The 22,867-nt window shown below is 40.9% G+C and overlaps 1 protein-coding gene across 5 annotated transcripts in view; it reads right to left on the bottom strand.

Moving 5' to 3' along the window:
- Positions 1-22,580, bottom strand: part of KAT6B (lysine acetyltransferase 6B) — a 186,988-nt gene extending 164,408 nt beyond the window's left edge. For 2 of the 5 annotated variants that reach the window (XM_049108806.1, XM_025435018.3), the window contains exons 1-3: positions 22,440-22,580; positions 11,034-11,103; positions 7,063-7,940 (exon numbers count right to left, since the gene is read on the bottom strand). In XM_049108806.1, coding sequence (XP_048964763.1) covers positions 7,063-7,683 — 621 coding nt within the window. In that variant the 5' untranslated portion in view covers positions 7,684-7,940; positions 11,034-11,103; positions 22,440-22,580. Of the gene's footprint in view, positions 1-7,062; positions 7,941-11,033; positions 11,104-21,332; positions 21,607-22,439 lie in introns of those variants that run through there. The other 3 variants (XM_025435012.3, XM_035715319.2, XM_035715324.2) reach the window with 3 other exon arrangements.
- Between the last annotated feature and the right edge of the window lie 287 nt (positions 22,581-22,867).

Genomic DNA, 22,867 nt, shown 5'->3' with positions numbered 1-22,867 from the left:
ACCAGACTAACAGTTTAAATCTAATAACATTCACTCTAGAGCTTTTGTCTTACAGATTTTTCGAAGTACTACCTTTCAGAAAGCAAAAAGTTACACTCTACATTAATAATCTGTGACTTAAAAGGCTCACATATAAAAGGAAAAACAATAGTATACAGTTTGCAACTCCTGGAGACAACTCTGGGAAAGCAGTCCAGCCCCAAGCAGAAGCCTAATAACAGATTAGCACTTCACAACATGCACTGTCATACCTCTTCTTCTTACATGTATAAACTCCCCATCGCCACCTGAGGTCTGTGAGATAAGGGTACCTACACACAAATAAAAACATGTTTTCTTCATGGCCCTGCTAACTCACAATGTCACAAACAAATTACATGGCTGACTCATTTGCTAACTTTGATTTAGTAAGCTAATTGATGTTTATGTACTCAGAAACATTAATAGATCAGAGAGATCAAGGTACCTGAAGAGGCCGACTCACATTTGAAATGCTGGTGTAACTAGAGGTGAGGAGTTTCATCAAATCTACTGTAGTTTACGTATCAGCCAAGAAAACAGTTTGTAAACAAAACAAAAAGTCATGGGTTTGACCATCAAAATTTGCCAGCACAATGATACAACAATGGCATTCTCATGTACCCTTTGTACGTGATTAATGCACAAAGAAAATACCTAAAAAAAAAAAAAAAATAGAGAAACCTTAAAATGTACTAGTTATTAAAATAAAGTTTGAAGAGAAAGAATGAATCTAAACCTTTGCCATTCCAGATCCTGTCAGAATGAATCAGCAAACAGCACTTAACTGCTAAATAACTTCAAAGCTATAAACCTAGATTTTGTTGGCACCGCCAATATAACAAATGTGGCTGTTATAAGCCAAACAGGTACATGGAATAGAACAGTAAATTCCTGAAAATTTCCAGAATTAGTCAAAAACTCACACCCATAGCATCCCTGATGTTTGGAAGAAAATGACATTAGGAAATCAGAGGAAAGCAGACAGATGTACATATACGTATCATTCCAGACAGGATCATGTGTTGTCAAAAGGGCAGCTCCAGTATCAAATATGTCTAAGATCCAAAGAGTTAAAAAGAATGTTTAAGACTCATTTTCACAGTCAAAAATCCTCTGACATAATGTTGCTACCTCACCTGAAGCCTGTTTCATTAGAAGTCTAGACAAGTCCCATCTTGATAAAAGCTCCAAAGTAGAACAAGCTGTCATGCCTCAGAGTACAACAGAAAGACTCATTCACTGTTCATTTTATCTTTCCCTTGACCCGACTAACTAGTTTGAGACAATCCAAGTGCTCTTTCAATAATGCCTCAACAACTGGTATTATCTGCACACAAAAGTAGTCCTCGGATAGTCTGCTATTTGGAAGAACTACTGAGGCTTAATTGCAGAAACAACATAAACTTCCAATATTTTTCCTTCCCTGACCCTGAAACAAGCAGGTATTTGGTCCATCTACTCTTCTACACCGTAATAGGTGTCTGTCTGACTTCAGTCATTCTAAAATAACTGACTTTCATCCATTCCAGTTCCAAAATTCAGGTTATACGGAAGAGTATATTTGGCGATGTTTAGGGCCTTATCCAACTTTCAGCTGAATACACATAGCTAAGCACTCTTTTGAGAAATGTGACATCTGCAATACAAAGGACACCAATTCAAAGGAAAACTAAGAAGGTCAACAGAGAGGAGGACACTTGGATTCTCTATAATTAGCAGATAAAAAATACACACATTTCTGCCAAAAAAGATCCAGAGTCTGAGACTATGAACAATTCCCCTAGGGCCAAGAGACTTCTGGAAGCCTGCCACATCAAAGAACAATATGGACTAGTGAATGGTCCTTCACAAAGTACAAGCGATTGGAAAAGTCCCAGAGAAAGACAAGGAGGGTCTCTCTCTGGGGCAGGGATAATGGGACTGGAGAGGCGAGGATAAAGTATAGAACACCAGGGATCCCTGGGTGGCGCAGTGGTTTGGCGCCTGCCTTTGGCCCAGGGCGCGATCCTGGAGACCCGGGATCGAATCCCACGTCGGGCTCTCGGTGCATGGAGCCTGCTTCTCCCTCTGCCTGTGTCTCTGCCTCTCTCTCTCTCTCTGTATGACTATCATAAATAAATAAATAATAAATAAATAAATAAATAAATAAATAAATAAATAAATTTCATGTTAAAAAAAAAAAAAAGTATAGAACACCAAAGTAAGGGATCTAAAAATAATGTCCTCTTATTTATGGCATTTACACAACACAAGAAAGTAACATATAACACTAATCTTATATTTACGGAAATATTTCATACCAATAACATTGCCAAAAGCCCTAATAAAACATCTCCCTAAAAGGGAGTGGGGGACAAGCAGAATAAACAACTGAACAAGCCAGGACCACAAGTGATTTTTAACAGTATTGTCTCTCAGCCCCATTTTGGGTCATCTGTGTTCCTTTTTAAACTCATCTTCTTTTTTCTTATGGACAGTATCATTGTTTTTTAATCCTGTTTGAAGGCTTCTGCAAGATTCTGATAGAGTTATTTCATTTCTTCAAGGAAATAAACCATCAAAAGCCCTACCTGAGAAGCATCTCCCTTTCCAGCTATAGCAGCCTAAAATCAGAGTGCCTGTAGTATGGATATACTGGAAACAATATTTGATATTTAATAAATTATAGCAAAATATCCCCAATAAAGTGAAATACCATGGAATCTGTTTAAAATAGAACTAAACTGATTTCATAAAAATGCTAACGCCCAAATATTCAAATGGAATCTTAATGCTACAGTGTGTGGTGATAAGTGAAGTCTCTCTTAGATTATTTGACTTTCCAAAGTCCTCATAATCTGACCTAATTGAGCTTTACCACTTTTAATGAGAAACACTAATACTATCCTTTAGGAGTTCCCTCACCAAGTCAAAGATAAAGTTTTATCTTCAGTGGTTTAATTCATTTCCATATCACCTCACCAAAGAGAGCTTTCTTAAATAAATACAAAGAAGTTATGCTAAGGAGCCAGTGTGGTAATATCCAATTTGAATTCTAGACTATCAGAAGATGTGCAATTACATTTCAGAAAGGAAGGAGCCCTTCTATTTTAACTTGCATTGTATTCCTCCTAGCAGCCATGCATAGGAATGATGATGATGTTAAATCTAATTAGACACAGATTTACTACTTTCCTTACTGCTTTCCCGTATTGCTAATATTATAAAATAGTACCTGCTTTAAAAACTGTAATAAGCTCACTGCAACTACCAAATTTAAAATCCCAGAAATCTACTTGTTGAGGAAAAACTGCTTCTAAGCATTTGAGGAAATGGAAGAGATATTTTTATTGTTTTTTTTTTAATTTTTATTTATTTATGATAGTCACAGAGAGAGACAGAGAGAGAGAGAGAGAGAGAGAGGCAGAGACACAGGCAGAGGGAGAAGCAGGCTCCATGCACCGGGAGCCCGATATGGGATTCGATCCTGGGTCTCCAGGATCGCGCCCTGGGCCAAAGGCAGGCGCTAAACCGCTGTGCCACCCAGGGATCCCGATATTTTTATTGTTAATAAAAAGCCAACACTGTTGACCAGTACACAGCCCAGCAGTAAAGACTTCTGGAGTCACACTGTCTCCTTAGAATCTTGGCTTCACCACTTACCAGCTCTATGAGTGATCTTGAGCAAATTACTTAGGCTTTGAGCCTCAGTTTTTCATGTGCAAAATAAGGATAATAATGCAATGGCCCTCACAGTTATTGTGTAAGTCAAGGAGATAATAAATGTAAAGCACTTGGAATACTGCCAGCATTTAACACTTAAGAAATGCTAGTTATTATTTGTACTATTTTTGGTTTCATTTTCACAATTAAATGAAACTACTCAGCAAAAGTAACTAGAGTAACAGCTTCTCTGAGAGACATCAGTTGGCTAAATTGTGAGATTACTCCATCTCTGTACCAACAGTTGTCATTTATATCATAAATGTCCTCCAACAATGCAAACTCTACAGATTTCTAACACATCAAGAACGATGATAATCTGCCCTTTGAATATATTAGAGAAAGTCCCATATGCACAAAACCATAGTACAACCAGTCTACATTCAGACCTAAGTTCAGCAGCTATAAAGGAATAATCATTAAAGTCAACAATTAGCATGGTTTTAGTATAAGAAACAACAACAACAAAAAAGAAACAACAAATATTTTCTACAGTACTAAAATACTCACATTGGCTATTTGACATTTTGGGTCCATTTGAGAATCTGACAAGATAAAAACAAAACAAACAAAAAACCAGAACAGACCCTAACCCTAGAAAAACATGTGACTACAGACGGCTTTATATGGAATTTCTGGGGATCTGTGGTCTCTCCATCCCAAGCTCATTCATGGGCCCAGGTTAAGAATTTCTATTACATTTACTTAGCAAATCCACATGGTTGTAAACTATCATTTATAATCTCAAAGGGCGGGATCCCTGGGTGGCGCAGCGGTTTGGCGCCTGCCTTTGGCCCAGGGCGCGATCCTGGAGACCCGGGATCGAATCCCACATCGGGCTCCTGGTGCATGGAGCCTGCTTCTCCCTCTGCCTGTGTCTCTGCCTCTCTCTCTCTCTCTCTCTGTATGTGACTATCATAAATAAATAAAAATTAAAAAAAAAAAAAAAAAATATTATAATCTCAAAGGGCAATATTCCATTTTTTTAAGGTTTTATTTATTTATTCATGAGAGACATAGAGGCAGACACAGGCAGAGGGATAAGCAGGCTCCCTGCAGGGAGCCCGATGTGGGACTCGATCCCAGATCCCAGGATTACGCCCTGAGCCGAAGGCAGACGCTCAACCACTGAGCCACCGTGAGCCACCCAGGTGTCCTGCAATATTACATTTTCAAGGAAAAATGACATTGCAATATATAATACAAACAATTTAACAGCTTTTGGTCAAATGGACTTGAAATGATATTTATTTCTTCTTTTTTAAGAATTAGATGATTAAATTAATCCTGCAGCTCATCTCCAAATTCCATTAAGAAAAAAATTTTAGGATACATTTTCTCTGTTTTCTTTGTCCTATGATGATGCTAACTGGACAATATAAAAAGATCAGCATCATAGAAAGAACAGTAACAACTGCATGCTAAGCAATAAATCACTCTGTTCTCAATCCTAGATACTTTCAGACATGAATTTTCCTTTAGACTAAAAATACTTCCATACAGATGCTGCATGAAAAAACTGATAAGGTTAGCAAGAAATGATGGGCAAGGTTAAAGAGAAGGATAGGAAAGGGGCTGTGGAAAATTTGTAGTGACTCCTATCTCAAGTTAAAGATATCCCCTGGATCACAAATTTACTGAAACAAACTATGAAGTTGCCTAAAGCTACCTGAATTAGTCCATGTACCTGGTAATTTAATTATAAAACCTTAATATACCGCAGGGTAATATACAGGTTTTAAAAATAAAGATATCCAAATCTATCAAGAAATGGCTCTGCATTCCCTTAAGGAATTTCCCCATGGCGTATAAGCTTTTATAAAAATATTTAATGAGAAACAGAGGTGCTTAACATGGCTGTGTCAGACACAGGAATTAGGATTTGAGTCACTCAATATATTTTTTTGAAACAAATGTTATTAAAATAATTTTTTCTTTTTGCAGGTTTACTTACTTCTTTCTGTATGCCACATTTTCTTACAAAGAATTGAGGGCTGGTTACACAAACACAAATACCACCAAAAGATAAAATAAATTTGACAAAAACTAATAAAATAAAAACATGATTAAGAAACAAATGCTAAGATTTAGATTAGTCTGTAGAAAGCAAATCACCTGATTCTACCCAGTTTCTGGAGCTGGGCCTCTATCAGCTCAAAGCATGGAGGGAAGCAGAATTCATCTCAAGAGCTAGCAGTATCCAAAAAGGAAAAGCAAGCCATCAGCCGCACAACTTTCTTCTTAACACTTGTGTTTCCATCACTTCTAGAAATATAGTCAATACATACAACCACCCTCTTCTAACCACAATGAAAGGCCTGAATTATTACAAACAATTTGCTGCAGCTCTACTTTGGTTTTAGTTTGGGAAGTAACTTCAATAGCTTTGAAACGAAACAAAAACCCTACTCCAATACCTAAAATTGGAGCTGTCACTTAAGGAGAAATCTCCCATGGGTGTATAAATACTACAGAAATAACATAAGACCCAAAGAAACCAAAGAGTATAAGAAAAGATACAGGATGAGACAAAATAAATATTCACTTTCGCCCACTGAGAAGTGGACAATAATAAATGACTTTACAAAGGCAGGATTTGGGTCACACATTAAACCAATTCCAGAAATGCACAGGTTATCAGTATTAACCTAACTAGTCTATAGTCTTCTTCTCTAGAAGTAATAATAAAGAGAAAAATTTACCAACTATACCTCAATAAAGCAGAAAAAAATAAATTATAAATAATTTTAAGATTTTAAAAGAGGGGGTGTCTGTCTGGGTGGCTCAGTGAGTTAAGCATCATCTGCCTTTGGCTCAGGTCATGATCCCAGGGTCCTGGGATGGAGCCCTGTGTCAGACTCCCTGCTTGGCTGGAAGCCTGCTTCTTCTTCTCCCGCTCCCTCTGCTTGTGCATACTTTCTCTCTCTGATAAATAAATAAAATCTTAAAAAAAAATAAAATAAAATAAAATTTTAAAAAAGAAAAATGTACAATGGCCTTTCTGAGATTTTTAAAATATATATGGTCCTGCCTTGATGAAGGAGGAGTAAAATTATCTATCCAGGTCCCTTTAAGCACTCACCAATTAAAGCTTAAAAAACAAATGACATAATCATCATATTCAATTCTTAACTGCCCAGGGAGGAAGCCCTCCATACACGGTAAAACAATACAGAACAATTTATATTATCAACAACATATACATTTTAAAATATAAAAAAGCCTCCTGTAAGGCAAAACAGTTGATTTCATTCAACTTCACTCGGAACTTCTGTCCATATAAAATTTAACTGAAACTGTACAAGTCAGATGGGCATTAACGACCTTCTCTTCACTTACCTGGTCTTTCTCATGGGGTAGAAGGCTGACAGGTGGTAGCGAGGATGGGAAAGCACTGGGATATTTGGGAGCCCCTTTGCCATCTAAGCTCCCATAATTGACCCTGTACTGCGGTCCATCTTTCAGTAACCTCCCGTTGTTCACTGCACGTTTGGCTCCTAGTCGCAGCCGCTGCTGAAAGGCTGGGTTGTTGGTGGTGCTTGTGAGATCACTTTGACTTCTGAGATACTTCTCGATGTTCTTCAGGGAGGAGCCATTTGGCTCCTCAAGTCCTTCAATTGCTCTCCTTAAAAGTTTATTCCAATCCACATTCCGGAGATCATTGCATGATCCCCTAGATCCCTTGGTTGACTTAGGAAAAGTGCCTGGTTTAACTGATGAAAAACGCCCAGGGTTGTCTGGGTCCTTATAGGAGGCAAGGCCTTTGTTGGTGACTTTGAGAACTGAGCCATCCTGAACACTGAGTTCCAGCTGCTCAGAGACTGTCTTCTTATCCAACCCGTGGGAAGTGCTGACTGCATGGCAAATTCTCTCTTCAGAGGGTCTTTGCTTTTGCTTTTTTATCTTCTGTATAGCTTCAAGAATCCACTCTGTATAAAGTGGGTTTGCAAGTTTTACCATGGTTGACAAATGACTTCTTCAATACCAAAATTACCCATAGAGGTTCTCCTTGTATTTAACAGAACTTGAACATTTAAAAGTCATTTACAACTCAACAAATGGGCAGAATATTCCAGATCTTATTAAGCAAAACCTCACAAACATCCATCCTTAAGAGATTAAAAACAGGACACACGGGCAATGTTGATAGATGTCTATTTGACCAACGGGAAAGACTGCATTCGGGCGAAGAACATCTTTCACAAGGAAATCAAGACCTTAAAGGATAAAAAGGGGGAAAATGTTCTTAATAATGGAACTGCTAAAAATAAAAGACTCTTCAGTATTACTTTCCAGATGCAAAAGGACCACAGAAGTAATGACAGGCAGGTATTATGTAACAAAGCCACAGTGACTAAATTTTCTAACCAGAAATTGGGTCACAGTCTGAGAAGGAAATTTTTTTAGGATTTTCACTAGTTATTTATATGAAGTCACTTATGGGGCATTTAAAAGATCACACCTAAGTTACTTAATGGATTAACTCTTATTGAAATGAGTAAGTTTACATGAGTGGTTCAAGATAAATGTCTATCATAAACATAAAACCAACCTCAAAGAACAAGTCTATGAAACAAAAAAAATCTTGTGAAAGTACAATTGACCCTTGAACAACGCAACAATTTTGGGCACAGAGTCAAAAATCTAAGTATAACTTCTGACTCCCCAAAAACTTAACTACTAGCTTTCTGTTAGCTAGAAGCCTTACCAACAACATTAACAGCTGATTAGCACATGTTTTCTATGTTATATTATATACTGTATTTTTACAATAAAGTAAGCTTGAGAAAAGAAAATATTGTTAAGAATATCTTAAGGATGAGAAAATACATTTACAGTACTATATTTATCAAAAAAATTCCACGTATAAGAGCACCCACACAGTTCAAACCCATGCTGTTCAAGGGTCAACTGTATATTAACCTTACTTCAAGAAATATTAAACTTGAAAAAAAAAAAAGGCAGTAATCCTGATTCTTCTATTTCAGTTAGATATTATATTTCCCAAGTCTCACATGTAAGAAAATTTCCCATCTCGCCACTTCCATGGAATCGTATCCGCCAAAGGGTCTGTGACACTCTCTAACCCACAGGTTGGAAAACTGAAACTAATATGGTAACTTAACCCTTCACCTTTTAAAGGAAGGTTCATACAAATCTGATTCCAGGTAAACAGTGGTATGGCTCTCTGAAAGCCTCCTGGTGAACACCAAAACCACCCTATATCTCCAATCTATATTTAGTACTCCTGCAAAGAACACCAGAAGAAAGTGCCCTGGCTGGGGAGTTCGGTCAGATCTGGGCTCCAATCTCACCTTCCACTGATAATATCCACATCTGAACTCTTTTTATAGTTTCAAGTTGACAGACTCTCTTCACATGGAATTTGTCATCTAATCTGCCAAGACAATTCTATGTGTAAACTGAGGTCCAGGGGAAGATGGAGTTCACTCAAGGTAACAGTCTATAGTAAACTTAAAGCTAAATGCCATTACCTAAAATCCAAGTCCTGTGCTGTCTTCACCACAGGAGCCACAACTGCCTCTGCAATCAGACTAATGGCATGAATACCAACTCTACCAACCACTAGCAGAGAAACCCTGGGTAAGTGAAGTTTCAGTTACCTTACCTATAGGACAATAATAGTATATCCCTCACAGAGGATTGTTAAGAGAATTAAGTGAATATATCTAATATTCAACATACCATAGCTATCATCACTTCCACTCATGCAAGGTCTGTACACTTTGAAAAATGTCTCATAAAAAAAAATTTAAATTTATCTCTGGTTATTTATTTAATGTATCTAAAAGGGAGAAATAACATCTTTCCTCAAAATGTTAGCCAGATATAATGAAAAACATAACATTTGCTCTGTTGCTGAAAAACTGGGCCACTGAACTATACTTGCTCAGTCAGCTTGAAAGAATCAGTTTAAAAAGGACTGTCCTCTTTGCCATCAGGAAACTGTAGATTCACTCCATTTTTTCCCCCTCGGATTCAGAAACTTGGGGCTAACAGGACTGTAGAGGTCATCCTATCTAATCTCTAGCTATCCAGTAAAAGATCCCTTGTTCAATAACCTCAACAGATGGGCCATCAAGTCTTAAAATACTTCCAGGGATGGAGAACTTGTCACTTTTTGAGGCAGTTCGCTCCACTGTTGGACAGCTCTAACTGTAATATATTTCTTACTCACAAGAGCCAAAGACTGTCTTCCCAGAACTTCTACCCTCTAGTCTTGATTTCCCTAGAACAATCTCGAGAAACTCATATTAGTTATTTAAGATGACAGGCCTTCAAATATTTGAAAATGAGAATCTTTGGAAAACCATTATTGAACCAAACCAAAATTGAACTCTATTCTACCTCCAGCCCTTCTTTAGACCACTCATATTCCAATGCCTCAACACCTCCACATCACATGGTTTTCAAGTACTTCCTTCTTCTGGTTGCTTACTAGTTTGGGCTAATGCCCATCTTAAAATCTGGCAGTCCAGGCATTATTCAAGCATAAATGTAATCCAATGTTACATGAACTTTCTTAACAGTGTTGCCACACAATTGACTCATGCTAAGCACACAGTCCAACTAAAAATCCCAGACCTTCTTTCAAAAATGTTGTCAAGCTGAGTCTTTCCATTTCCTTCCTTGTGCAAATATAAATGCTGGGATTTAAAATTTATTACAGTTCAAGTTCATTTTGTTGGTTTGAGTCACTCTTCCAACATATTAGATCCTTCTGAATCTTAATTCTGTCATCTATGTCATCTGCAAACCCAAGAAGTGCTCCCTTTTGTGTCATTATATAAATCATTGAAAAAATGTTGGACTTGGAATATGGTGTGTGTTTAGGAATGAAATTACTGGCTTTCATAGTGCAACTACTTTCAAGATAGAACATGGGAATCATTGTGTGTTAGTAAGTTTAGAATAGGACACATCTTTCCAAAGTAAAATGGTTTAGGGCAAAATTTCATTAGAGGACATTTCACTATGTCCAAATAATTATTTCATCTTTCATCATTTACTTAGGATGAATCAACCAATTTAATTTGATTGTACAAAACACAACTGTAGGAAGCAGGAGAAAAGGTCACAGAAAAGTATCCAATATTGCAAAGGTGCTCTCAGGCATCTGGGTTACACAAGTAAATGAACATACCTTAAAATAAAAACCAATAAATACTTAAAATATACCTTCATGGCAAGCTATTACCACAATCTTTACACACAATCAACAGAATCGTTTGTATCCCTTACCAACATATTTCAATATCTTAAAAATATAATAAGATAAGGGAAAATACCAGAATTGGAACTCCAAATGTATTAACAGTCCATGACAAAAAAGAGGATTGTCCAGATCTTCACGCAAATCTGCCAAAGGAAAAAGAGTAAATGTTAAGTTGGGCATAAAGACATCCCTCAAATTCAGGGACAGTTTATGGATCTTCACAACTATCTAATACAAATAACTGCAATGAACTTATTAGCACTTTTCACTAAAGGGTATTTAAGAACATAGAAATCAGGACGAGAAATGAAGCCCCAAAGCAGTACTTAAATTTTGTTCTTCTTTTCAGAACAGACGTGTTTTCCAAATTTTAAAGGGATCCCTGGGTGGCGCAGCGGGGATCCCTGGGTGGCGCAGCAGTTTGGCGCCTGCCTTTGGCCCAGGGCGCGATCCTGGAGACCCGGGATCGAATCCCACGTCGGGCTCCCAGTGCATGGGGCCTGCTTCTCCCTCTGCCTGTGTCTCTGCCTCTCTCTCTCTCTCTGTGTGTGTGTGTGTGTTTGACTATCATCAATAAATTAAAAAATTTAATAAATAAATAAATAAATAAATAAATAAATAAATAAATAAATCAGGTTGTGACAGGGGTGCCTAGGTGGCTCCATCAGTTAAGCAACCGACTCTTTTTTTTTTTTTTTTTTTTTTTTTTTAAGCAACCGACTCTTGATCTCAGCTCAGGTCTTGATCTCAGGGTTGTGAGACCAAGCCCCCCGTTGGGCATAGAGCCTACTTTAAAAAAACAAAAACAAAAACAAAAAAACCACCACCACCAACAACAACAACAAAAAACACCAGTACTGAGATAGAGTCTAAGAAATAATCACATCATGAGGGAAAAAAAAATATTGGAATTACTCAAATAGCCAGGCAGGTGTAACATCTTGTCTGAAAACAAAAAAAAAGTCAAGTGATGTTTGAGGCTCAGTTATTAACTTTCCAGGAAACATTCACTATTTGTCCCAAAGGTCACCTGGCATCTACATACTGACTGGATAATCAAGATATGGGGATCCCTGGGTGGCGCAGCGGTTTGGCGCCTGCCTTTGGCCCGGGGCATGATCCTGGAGACCCGGGATCGAGTCCCACGTCGGGCTCCCGATGCATGGAGCCTGCTTCTCCCTCTGCCTGTGTCTCTGCCTCTCTGTCTCCCTCTGTGTGACTATCATGAATAAATAAATAAAATCTTTAAAAAAAAAAAAAAAAAAAAAAAAAAGATATGGCCAATAACTGCACCTAAGAGAAGGATGTACCAGTTTCCACAAGAGTATGTACTGACACAGGTCACATTTTAGGACAATATTGATCATTTTCACTTCAAAGTCAAAAAAATAAATTTAAAACAACATTGTGAATAATTGCATTTTGATCTTATACAAAATAATCAAGCAACCTTAGATCCTTCTTCTCCCCGCCCCCAGCCACACACACCCCACTCCTCAATTTAATCTCAAAATTAGCTCTCATCTGACACCAACCAACAGAGTTAATTAGGCAGAAGCAGATGTAACTCAGCATCTCCATGCTACAACCAGAATCAGTGTTAAAGCGCGTGCGCACATGCACGCGCACACACACACACACACAGAGCCAGGAGAGGAACAAAATCCGTAGTCTTTTATCTGTAGCCAATTCTCAACTAAACACATGTATATTACCTACTTTGTATATTATCCACTGCAAATTTTTTAATCTTAGGAGAGTTTGTTACTGACATCCCACTGGCCCCACTATAAATTGGTATACTCTAAGAGAATAGCTTGAAAACCAATTTAATTTTAGTCTAAGCAGTATCTAACTATAAAGACAAATCTAAAAGAAAAAAATGCGTAATTCATTCAAAAGCCAAATAGAAATGCTTTTTTTTCCCGATTTGGAATTATCCACACCACTTCTCTTTTTTAGAGCACTAGGATTTGTTTCACATGTAGATAGGACATTGTATCAGAAGTACAACCCTAAAAATCATTATTCTCTTTTCATTTTTTTTCTATAAAATTAAAGTTGGACTAAAAGACTATCAAAAAGAGAGTGAACCATTCCAAATTAATTCTGGGGACTCATGTTACATCAAATTAAATTATTCTATTTTCTAAGGTTTTGAATCACTTTATTTTTAACTACAAAATAATATCAGTAAATTATACGGTTGTATGGATGTATTTACATCATTCATTACAAACTATTCTAAACAGATCTAGAGAAATGCTTAGTCCAAAACGAGCTTTTGGCTTCATTAGTATTATATAAATATCAACACTATTCAGAAATATTCATGTCAGCATAAGAGGAGTCAAAATACCCTGGATCATAAATATTATGTGAAACCTCCTCAATGCTCTCACTAACGCTGTGTGTCGTTTCAAAATCAATGTCATAACACTCGAGTCATGTTATAGATGAGCCAAAAACAGTGGCTAAAAAAAAAATAAATAGAGATTAACAATAGAGTTTACTCTTTTGTCATTCTGGGTTTTACTTGCTAAGTTATTTTTAGCTCTCTCACTTTTATATGTTCCTGGATTTTTTCACAGCCTTTTATGTAACTGAGTGAGGAACCACAAATCTTCTGAAACAGAACATACACTGCTGAAGGGAAGAGACCTTAACTTTTTTCCTTGTATAACCACCCAGCACAGACTACTGGCACACTCACTCAAAACGGTGTCCTCAGTTAACAAGTATCTGCTGTCTGACGACATCAAACATCAATCCATACGATGGTATTTGTTAACTTCCAAGTCCTAGATACATCTATTTCCCTGAAAATTGATGCCTGAGGCCTCAACTATATGAACTGGAAGGAGAGGTTACAAATACTAATCAAAGAACAAGCAACAAAATTTACCAAGATATTCACTCTATGCAGCCCTATGATAGGTGCTAGAGGCATAAGAAGCAATTCAGAAACAAAGCACTGGTAGTTCTTCAAAAAGCTAAATAGGAAATTCCCATAAGACCTCACACTTCAACATCTAGGCATATACTCTTATGAACTGAAAACAGGTACTCAAATAAGTACACATACACACCTGTTTGTAACAACGCTATTCACAATAGCCAGAAAATGGACCTAGACCAAATGTCCATCAACAGTTGAATGGAAACTGGGTGATGGCATTAAAGAGGGCACATGATGGAATCAGCACTGGGTGTTACCTGCAACTGATGAATCCCTGAACTCTATCTCTGAAACTAATAATATACTATATGTTAATTAATTGAATTTAAATAATTCTTTAAAAAAATAAGTAAAAAGTAAAAAAAATTAAAAAGTTGAATGGATTAAGAAAAGGTGGTATATCCATGCAGTGGAATATTATCCAGTCATAAAAAGAAATGAAATACTGATACATAGTACAGTGTGGATGAACTGTAAAAACATGCTGCAAAGGAAGCCAGAAACAAAGTCATATGGTATAATTCCATTTATGTGAAACCTCCAGAATAGACAAATCCATATGTAGAACATAGATTGGTGGTGTCTGGGGAGTGGAGGGATGAAGAGAAACTGTTTAATGGGTAAGGGATTTTATTTTAGATTGATGAAAATGTTTTGGAACTAGATAGAGGTGGTAGTGACACGACATTGGCAATGTACTGTCACTGAGTTGTTAACTATAAATGGTTAAATTTACGTTATGTAAATTTCACCTCAATAAGTAATAAAAAGGGACTCCTGGTTGGCTCAGCGGTTGAGTCTGCCTTTGGCTTAAGGCTCTGCCTTTGGCTCAGGGCGTGATTCTGGGGTCCTGGGACCAAGTCCCACATTGGGCTCCCTGCATAGAGCCTGCTTCTCCCTCTGCTGATGTCTCTGCCTCTCTCTCTGTCTCACATGAATAAATAAATAAATCTTTAAAAAAAAAAAAAAGGTCATTAAAAAATAAAAAGCACTAACCTGGTACCAACCATTTTCTGACACCTACTATAGACCAGGCACTTTACACAGATTATCAGTACCTATACACAGATTATCAGTAAACCATAAAACAACTCTGCGAAGTAGCACTGTTGCCCTGTTTTGCAAAAGGAAAACTGAAACATGACTTGGTCAAGGCTTCAGACCACCAAATCATAATGGATTTTACTTGAGATGCTAAAACCTAAACTCTTTCCTGTGTCTCCACTGGCTTTTAAATTAGCCTCCTTGAATCTCTTAAGAGAAAGTGCCTGGGGTATCACCCACAGATGCCCCTGGGGGTTAACACTAGGGCCACACAACTCCTTGCACCCAACAAAGGAGCTCCATTTTAACTATCCCATTCATAATGGGTTTCTCCTTAAGATTCACTTCACAGAAAGGGATCCTGGCTACAGAAGGAAAAAAGTCTGGAAACCACCGTGACTTTATCTGAGTGGGTACAACACCCCTTGGATGGATGGGACACAAACTGGACCTTGAAAGACAAGGCAGAAGTTGGATAACCGCCTGGGGTTCTTTACCTAAATGAAAATTCAAATCCTTCAGGTCCAGTAAGAACTGACACCTTCTCAGAAGCTCTACGTCCCTTTTGTCTATCAGGTCGCTTTTTATGATCTTAATATTTTAGCATTCATTTTCCACTTTGTATTATGCTCGTTCGTGTACTGACTTCATCTCCCTTACTAGAACTGTGAAAATTCTTAAAAACAGGATTCATGTTTGGTTTCACCTTTGCATGTCCCTAGATTTCCCAGGACCACCGCTTGAAAGTAAGAGGGGAGCTGTGCCTTTTTGCTAAGTCAATGCATCAGTGAATGAATGAAGGGAAACCAGCAGAAAGTACAGGAGCTAAGCATGAACGAGCCTAACAAAAGAGACACCAAGTCCACATGCATGCCTAGAGCCAGTACGTGTTGAAGAGAAGAAATAAAGTTGGATTAACAAAAACCAGGCTGAGCCGTGTGAACATGACAGATGAAGTAACAGGAAGCCCGTGCAGAGGAGTGACACAATACGGCATAGTCAAGTGCACCCACACACATGCACAAATTTGCTGAAATGTTTGACTCACTCTGGCACTAGCATCCGTCCAGGATAAGCTGGAAGGTAGGATGACTGAACAAACTAAAGCAACCAGTACGTCATCTCTCCCAACATCAATCTTGTTCAACGTATATTTATGAGTCTAACTCATCAGCAAGCCCAGAGTAGGCACTCAATAAATGTTAATTGAATTGAATATTTAATTCACCATTTTTTTGGAATAATACTAAATTCTTTCTCACTACTCATTAACATAGAGTTTCCAATTCACAAGCTAATAATGTTTTCCGAGGATTTCTAAGAAGCTAAATCACCATGAAAATTATCATTTCAACTAATACATATTATATTAATTGGAAGTTTAATTTTTCATGTCATGCTCTCCTAGTTGACAATATCCTTGTTATGTCATTAAACTATAATTGTGTAAATCTGCTTCAACAAACAATAACTGAACCATCAATAAACTATTATGGCTTCCATAATCCCTAACAAAGATTAGTTTCAACATCATCATCACAAATTAGTTGAGACATGCCCCAAATCTCCTGGTGAAGCCCAAGAATTAGGTTTGTATAGTCGTCCCTACATTTAAGTGCTCAATAGTTTCAGTCTCTAAACTTTAATCACACTGTTAGGAGCCTCACAGGAAATTTGATCCCTTGTAAAACAGAGGATTTTAGAGACAAGATGAAAAGTCACTTGAAGTCATCAGGCCTTTGGAGCCAGGGTACACTGATTAGTAATGATGATATTATAACTAAGCACTCTCACTTAAGAAATAATCAACTAAATTTAGAATGTCTTTTTTTGGCATTTAAAAATTCCTATTCAACCCTAGATTTCTTCCTAATTATAAATTAGCTTTAACCAGGCTTTAATGACAAAGACTGAGAACAACATATTGAGAAAAAAGAATCTGACCTCTGAATTTTTACAAGATTATTTTGAAAATACAGATCATATGAGAATTCTGCATCACCTTTATTACAAACGTCTTCAAACAGAATATACTATATAGCCTGTAAACCAATTAGGGTTCCCCTTTGAGAACGAGAACCCCAAGAAAATTATAGATCTATTTTTAAAAATGAACACATGTACATACAGACATGTGCATACAATTTCAAGGATTTACAGGACCTCTATCACCTATCCCAAGACTCCTTAAGGTCCACTAACTACTCTAACTTTACTTACTTTAATATAGATGGAGAAGTCAATAATTTTATGGAGTTTCAAAGAAACTATGTGTGCTTTATTTTCTTAAGAAAGATTCTATTTGACAACAAAAGAGAGCACCACGGGGTGGGGGTAGGAAGTTAGAGGGAAAAGGAGAAGCAGACCCCTCACTGAGCATGGAGCCCTAAGCTGGAGCTAGAACCCTGGACCCTGAGATCATGAGACCTGAGCAGAAGGCAAATGCTTAATCCACTGAGCCACCCGTGAGCCCCTCAGTATGCTTTAATGAGGACATGTTATATTACAAGTAAGAAAGGTACCCTCATTGGTTTTGGATACTCATCAAATCGGCTTCTGAAATCTTCATTCAATAAGGAGGTATGCTGTGGTGGGACATATCTAGAAAGTTCAGGGATCAAGTCCCCACTTTGCCAGCTAACTAAGCTGTGGAATACTGGACATGTTAATCAATCTAATCTAAGTCTCAGTTTTGTCCTCTGTGGAAAAGATTATACACCCCTGTTTGGCAGAACTGTTAAGAGAAATAATTGAAATAACAAATATGAAAGAACCAAAAATGGTGGCAGACACATAGCAGGAACACAATAAAATGCTAGCTCATAAAAAGAAAAAGGGCAATACAGTCAGCTGGAGACCTGTAAAATCTAATCTGGCTGAACTTCTGTCTATCTGACCATTTTCTCCTAAGAGACAGGGGAAGTCAGCACCTGGTCCTTAGTTATAGTTGCAGACAAGTAAAAATTCAAGACAGAGTTCAGAATAAAGTGAACAAAAGCAAAAATAGATTTGTAATGGCAAGGATGAGGTCAAGAACGATGTATTTTACTCAAACATTTTTTTTAAGGTCAATAAAGCTTTTAGAAGAGAATACTACATAGGAGAATATCTTCTTGACCTGAGGGTAGGAAAGAGTCTTAAAACAAGACACAAAAAGCACTAACCATAAAGAAAAGACCAATAAATTTGACTCCATTAAAATTAAGAACTTCTGTTCATTAAAAGACACCATAAAGTGAGTGAAACAGCAAGCCACAGAATAGAAGTAGGTGTTTGCAACATACACACATGACGAAGGATCTGTATCTAGAGTAAATAAAGAACTTCGAAATACCAATAAAAGACACAAGGCCCAAGTTTTAAAATAAATAAAAAGGACAGACGTGGACAGAAATTTTACAAATGAGGAAATCCAAACAGCCAATAAATATATGAAAAGCTATTCAACCTGGTTACTAACCAGTTAAATGCAAAGTTTGCCAGATTGGCTCATTTGAAAAGCTAGCACATCTGAGATTTGAAGAGGACAAGAAGCAATGGAAATTCTCACAGATCACAGAAGGGAGTGTGGTCTGGTACAACACTTTGGAAAACAGTTTGACTGGTATCTAGTCAAGTTGAAGATACGCATACCTCATGACTAGAGTGACACACAACTCATCATCCAGACACTTTTGAGAATTAAAGATGTTATATTAGTGGTTACACTGTGACAACAGGCATAAGCTAGGATAAATGGTTATAAATGGTCACCCCGCCTATGAAATAGCAATTCCATTCATAGGTGTAGGCCTTAGAGAAATATATGCACGTGTGTTACCAGTTGACGGCGACAGGAACACTCATACCAGCTTTATTCACAATTTCCCCAAACTGAAACAACTCAAATATCCAGCAACAGTAGAACAGATGATTAAAAACGAAGAAGAAGAATAAGAAGAAGAAGAATAAGAAGAAGAGGAGGAGGAGGAGGAGGAGGAGGAGGAGGAAGAAGAAAGAATTGTGCAAGATTGTGAGTCTTACAAAAAAGGTGCTTTGGAAATGCAAATTAAAGCATTTGAAGGGAAGAAAAATATCCCTTCATCCCACTTCTCCCATCCATGTAATATTACCATTCTTCAAGCATACTGATCACTATAGCTCACACATCCCCAACTTCCATAAAACAATTTCCTTTCTGCTTACTTTATACAAATACCAGCAAGTATATGCATGTGGAAAACTGAAGGTATTTTGTAGAAAACGATCTGAGAGACTGAAAAGTCACCTGTTAGGAATCCTGGCATTTAATAAAGCCAGACCAGTTGGTTAACTGGTATGTAAAAATCCATTAAGATTTCTGAAGTACATTAAAATTACTTACTAAAATTCCTCGGCTACCTTCCCATACTACCCTATTTTACCTTTCATTCACATTATGCCTTATGTCTGACAGTTTCAATCTTATCTTCACAAGATGTGCATGAGATAAGCATTTGGTATAACGGCAACAACAGAACTTCCACTCTACTCAGAGGCCTGGGTATGGCTGGTAGGCAAAACTTACTACTGACCATGTCATCACCACCAAGTCATTCTCCTAAATTCTTGCTTTAATGTTACCACCTTCCTCTAGCTTCTCTCTCTCTCTCTCTCTCTCTTTTAAGTCATCATTTCACCTCCCCAACCTTCAACCAAGTCGAGGTTCTCAGGTAAAAATCTTATCCTTTACTGAAACATGCAATATTTTCCTATTCTTAAAAACATAGAAAGGTTGCCCCAATCCATTTTGATACATATGTGAAGAATTAATGGGTAAGAATGGAATGGATCGAAGTATTTTATTTCGGGGCTATCCCAGAAAACTCTGGGTTACACAAGTAAAGAAGAATGTACTTCATTTACAGTAATAACAGTAACTTTTTTGCAGCACCACAGAATTTACACTATCCCAATATAATTAATTCCCATTTACTACTTTCGCCTCCTGTCCATATACAGGAGAGTCTTTATATACTCTTTACCTTGAATTTCTTGGTACCTCCCTCAACACACTTGATACTTGGCTCATTGGTTCTTTTTTCTTATTTTCCACATCTGTAATTCGTTATCACTATTCTCTCACAACCTCTGCCCAATACTGTGTTTATCATATCCCAATGCCTTCTCCCAAATGCAGGGCTTAAACTCCTTCCTGGGGCACAGGAAACCATCTGTACTCTAGCGCCTCCTCTCCCACAACTTCCTGCAGCCTACCCGTACCAAAGTACTCACAAATTCAAAAAGACACAGTGTCCTTTCCCAAGGTAGTAAGTACTCAGGGCCTCCCCCTGACACAGACATCCTGCCCCACCTTCAAGACTCCAGCTCAAGCTTCACCCAAGAAATCCAGCCAGTCAACAACCTGGTCTCCCAAACGAACACCTTTCTTTGCCCGGGCCCCCACTCCTGGAGCAGTTCACCAAATCACATTCACCCAGAACCACTGCCCAGCCCCACCCTTTTTTTTTTTTTTTTTTTTTTTTTTTTGGTCACACCCGCCTCCTTTTCTCAGTCCCCTGTATCCCCCATCCCCATAAGATCTTCGGCTACAGATATGCTCAAGTTCTGTTCTGCTGTCTTATTATCCTTCAAGACTCCAAGCATAGCCATGTCATTCTTCCATGTTTTTTTTTTTTTAATGCTGCATAGACCCCAGATCTCCTTTATAATTCCAATGCCGAGGTACCCAGATACCTGCTTCCCACCCCAGCACCTGTACTTGCTCCTCACAGTCCTCCAATACTTCCCCCCCCATCCAGGGATCTACTCCGCACTGCGTTCCACTCCTCTCCACACCCACCACACCCAAACCCATTCTTACTGCCCCCACCTAACTGCAATCCCCCTTCCGCAGCCTCCCACCTGCCCTCACACACCCCTCAGATCCCCCTCCCCGTGTCCAGTGTTGCACCTCTCCCTCCCCTCACTCTGCACCTGCTTGCACACCTCCAGTTCTCCCTCACCCACCCCCTCACCAGTCTCTCACAGCCCAGACGCTCACTGGCCCCCCACAGCTCCTACCCGGTCACTCCCACTCAGAAAACCCCTCCGAACCCCCGCCTTCCAACCACTCGAGCCCCGCCCCCCCGACATCGCCCCGCCCCCTCCACCATAGGGCCCCGCCCCTTGCCCTGGAGGCCCTGCTGAGGGGCGGGGCCTGTCCCTCCTCCCTTTTCCCCCGCCCCCTACCGTCACGCTCAGGGGCAGCCTGACCCCGAGCGGCCCCGCGGTGACCCTCGCGCAGAGGCCTGTGGGAGGGGCGTCACAAGCCCCCGGCCCCCCCCCAACCTTCCGCCCCCCTCCCGCCCAGTCTCCTCCCCCTGGGAATGCGCGGGGTGGGTGACAGACCTGGCCGCGCGCCACCGCCACCGCGCCTGCCGGGGGCGCTGCCGCTGCCTGAGAAAGAAGCCGCGGCTGCCGCCTGGAGGAGGTGCCGTCGCCTCCGCCACCGCTGCCGCCGCCGCCAGGGGTAGGAGCTAAGCCGCCGCCATTTTGTGTCCCCCTGTTGTTGTCGTTGACATGAATCCGACATGACACTGATTACAGCCCAATGGAGTCTCATTAAACCCGAGCCGCGGCCCCGCCCCAGCGCTGCTCCATTGGACGAGACCGCAGACACTTAGGGCCACCCGTTGGCCTGCGGGCCTGTCCGTCACGCACACACTAGCCACTCTGCAGCCCATTGGGGCAGGTTCCTGCCGGTCATCTCGCCTCCGCATAGACACACCCCTCGACCCATCATCCCCCCCTCCGGAACCACCCCGCGGGCGGGTCCACTGCCAGAGCCAATCAACAGCCCGCGGGGCCCGCCTCTCCGGGGCACCTATTGGTCCAGCCCTTTTTCTCTCTCCCAGACACCGCGCCACCTCTACTTCCCCCTGCCCGCCCCTTCTACCTCTGGCCATGGATTGGGTCTCCTCGCAGGAGAGGCGCTCGGCCTCACAGGCTGCGGACGACGCCAATCAGGGGGCCCTTTCCCTCTCCCCTCCCCCACTCAACCCCAAATCCCCTAGCCCGCAGCTAAAGTTTGTGTGAGAGCTGATCGCTGGCGGCGGCCGCAGGATTTAGGGGTGGGCGCGGGCGGGCGCGCGCGGGCGGGCACGCGAAGTTAAAATTCGAGGTTCTCAGTCGCCAGCTCCCGCGGCGGAGCGCGCGGACGGGCGCGCCGCCCGGAGCGTTCCATCCCGCCCCCTCCTCCACCCTCTCCCGTCCCGTCCCGGGCGACTACTCGCCCGCCCCCTGGCTCGCATCCTTACCCCCCACACGCCCCTACCCTGCAAGCCCCAGGCCGGGTGCAGGCAGAACGATGTCGCTGCAGCCTTCCTCGCCATCCCGTGCCGAAGGGGAGCAAGCCCCTACCCGCCGGGCGTGCACCCCCCGGCTCCACACTCGCCCGTGTCTGCAAGCACGTGCACCGTTCGCCGCTGCCTCCAGCCACCCCGGTCCCCGGCTAACCTCGCCTGCAGCCCGGCCAATCGCTTGCTGCCCTTTGTTGCTGCAGCCCGGGTCTCCCCGCTGCCTTCCTCAGCCTCCGCCTCGTCCTTTGCCAGCCGCCCGGGTCCGCAGCGCCGCGCTCCCCCCGCCCGGGACCCACCGCCGCCGCCTCCTTCTCCTCCTCCGCCTCCTCCTCCTCGGCTCCGGGCTGCAGCGCACAGAGCCCGAGGCAGCGCCGCCCAGCCCCGCTCCCCCCGCGCCGCCAGCTAGCCCGCCCGGCCCGGCCGGGGGCGCAGCCTGGACCCCGCCCGCCCCAGTCCCCGCCCCGGGGGTACCTGCCTCCGCCCTGGGGGGCTCCGCTCGCCGCCCTCGGGGGAGGGCGGGGATGCCGGTGTCCGCGGGAGGGTGGGGAAGCCTGGGCCGTTTGGGGCGGGGAGTGTGCCCGCCAG

This window comes from Canis lupus, chromosome 4 (assembly GCF_003254725.2).
Source record: "Canis lupus dingo isolate Sandy chromosome 4, ASM325472v2, whole genome shotgun sequence".
Classification (NCBI taxonomy): Eukaryota; Metazoa; Chordata; class Mammalia; order Carnivora; family Canidae; genus Canis; species Canis lupus.
The sequence above is the reverse complement of the archived record's forward strand: the minus strand, read 5'-3'. Positions and strand labels throughout refer to the sequence as shown.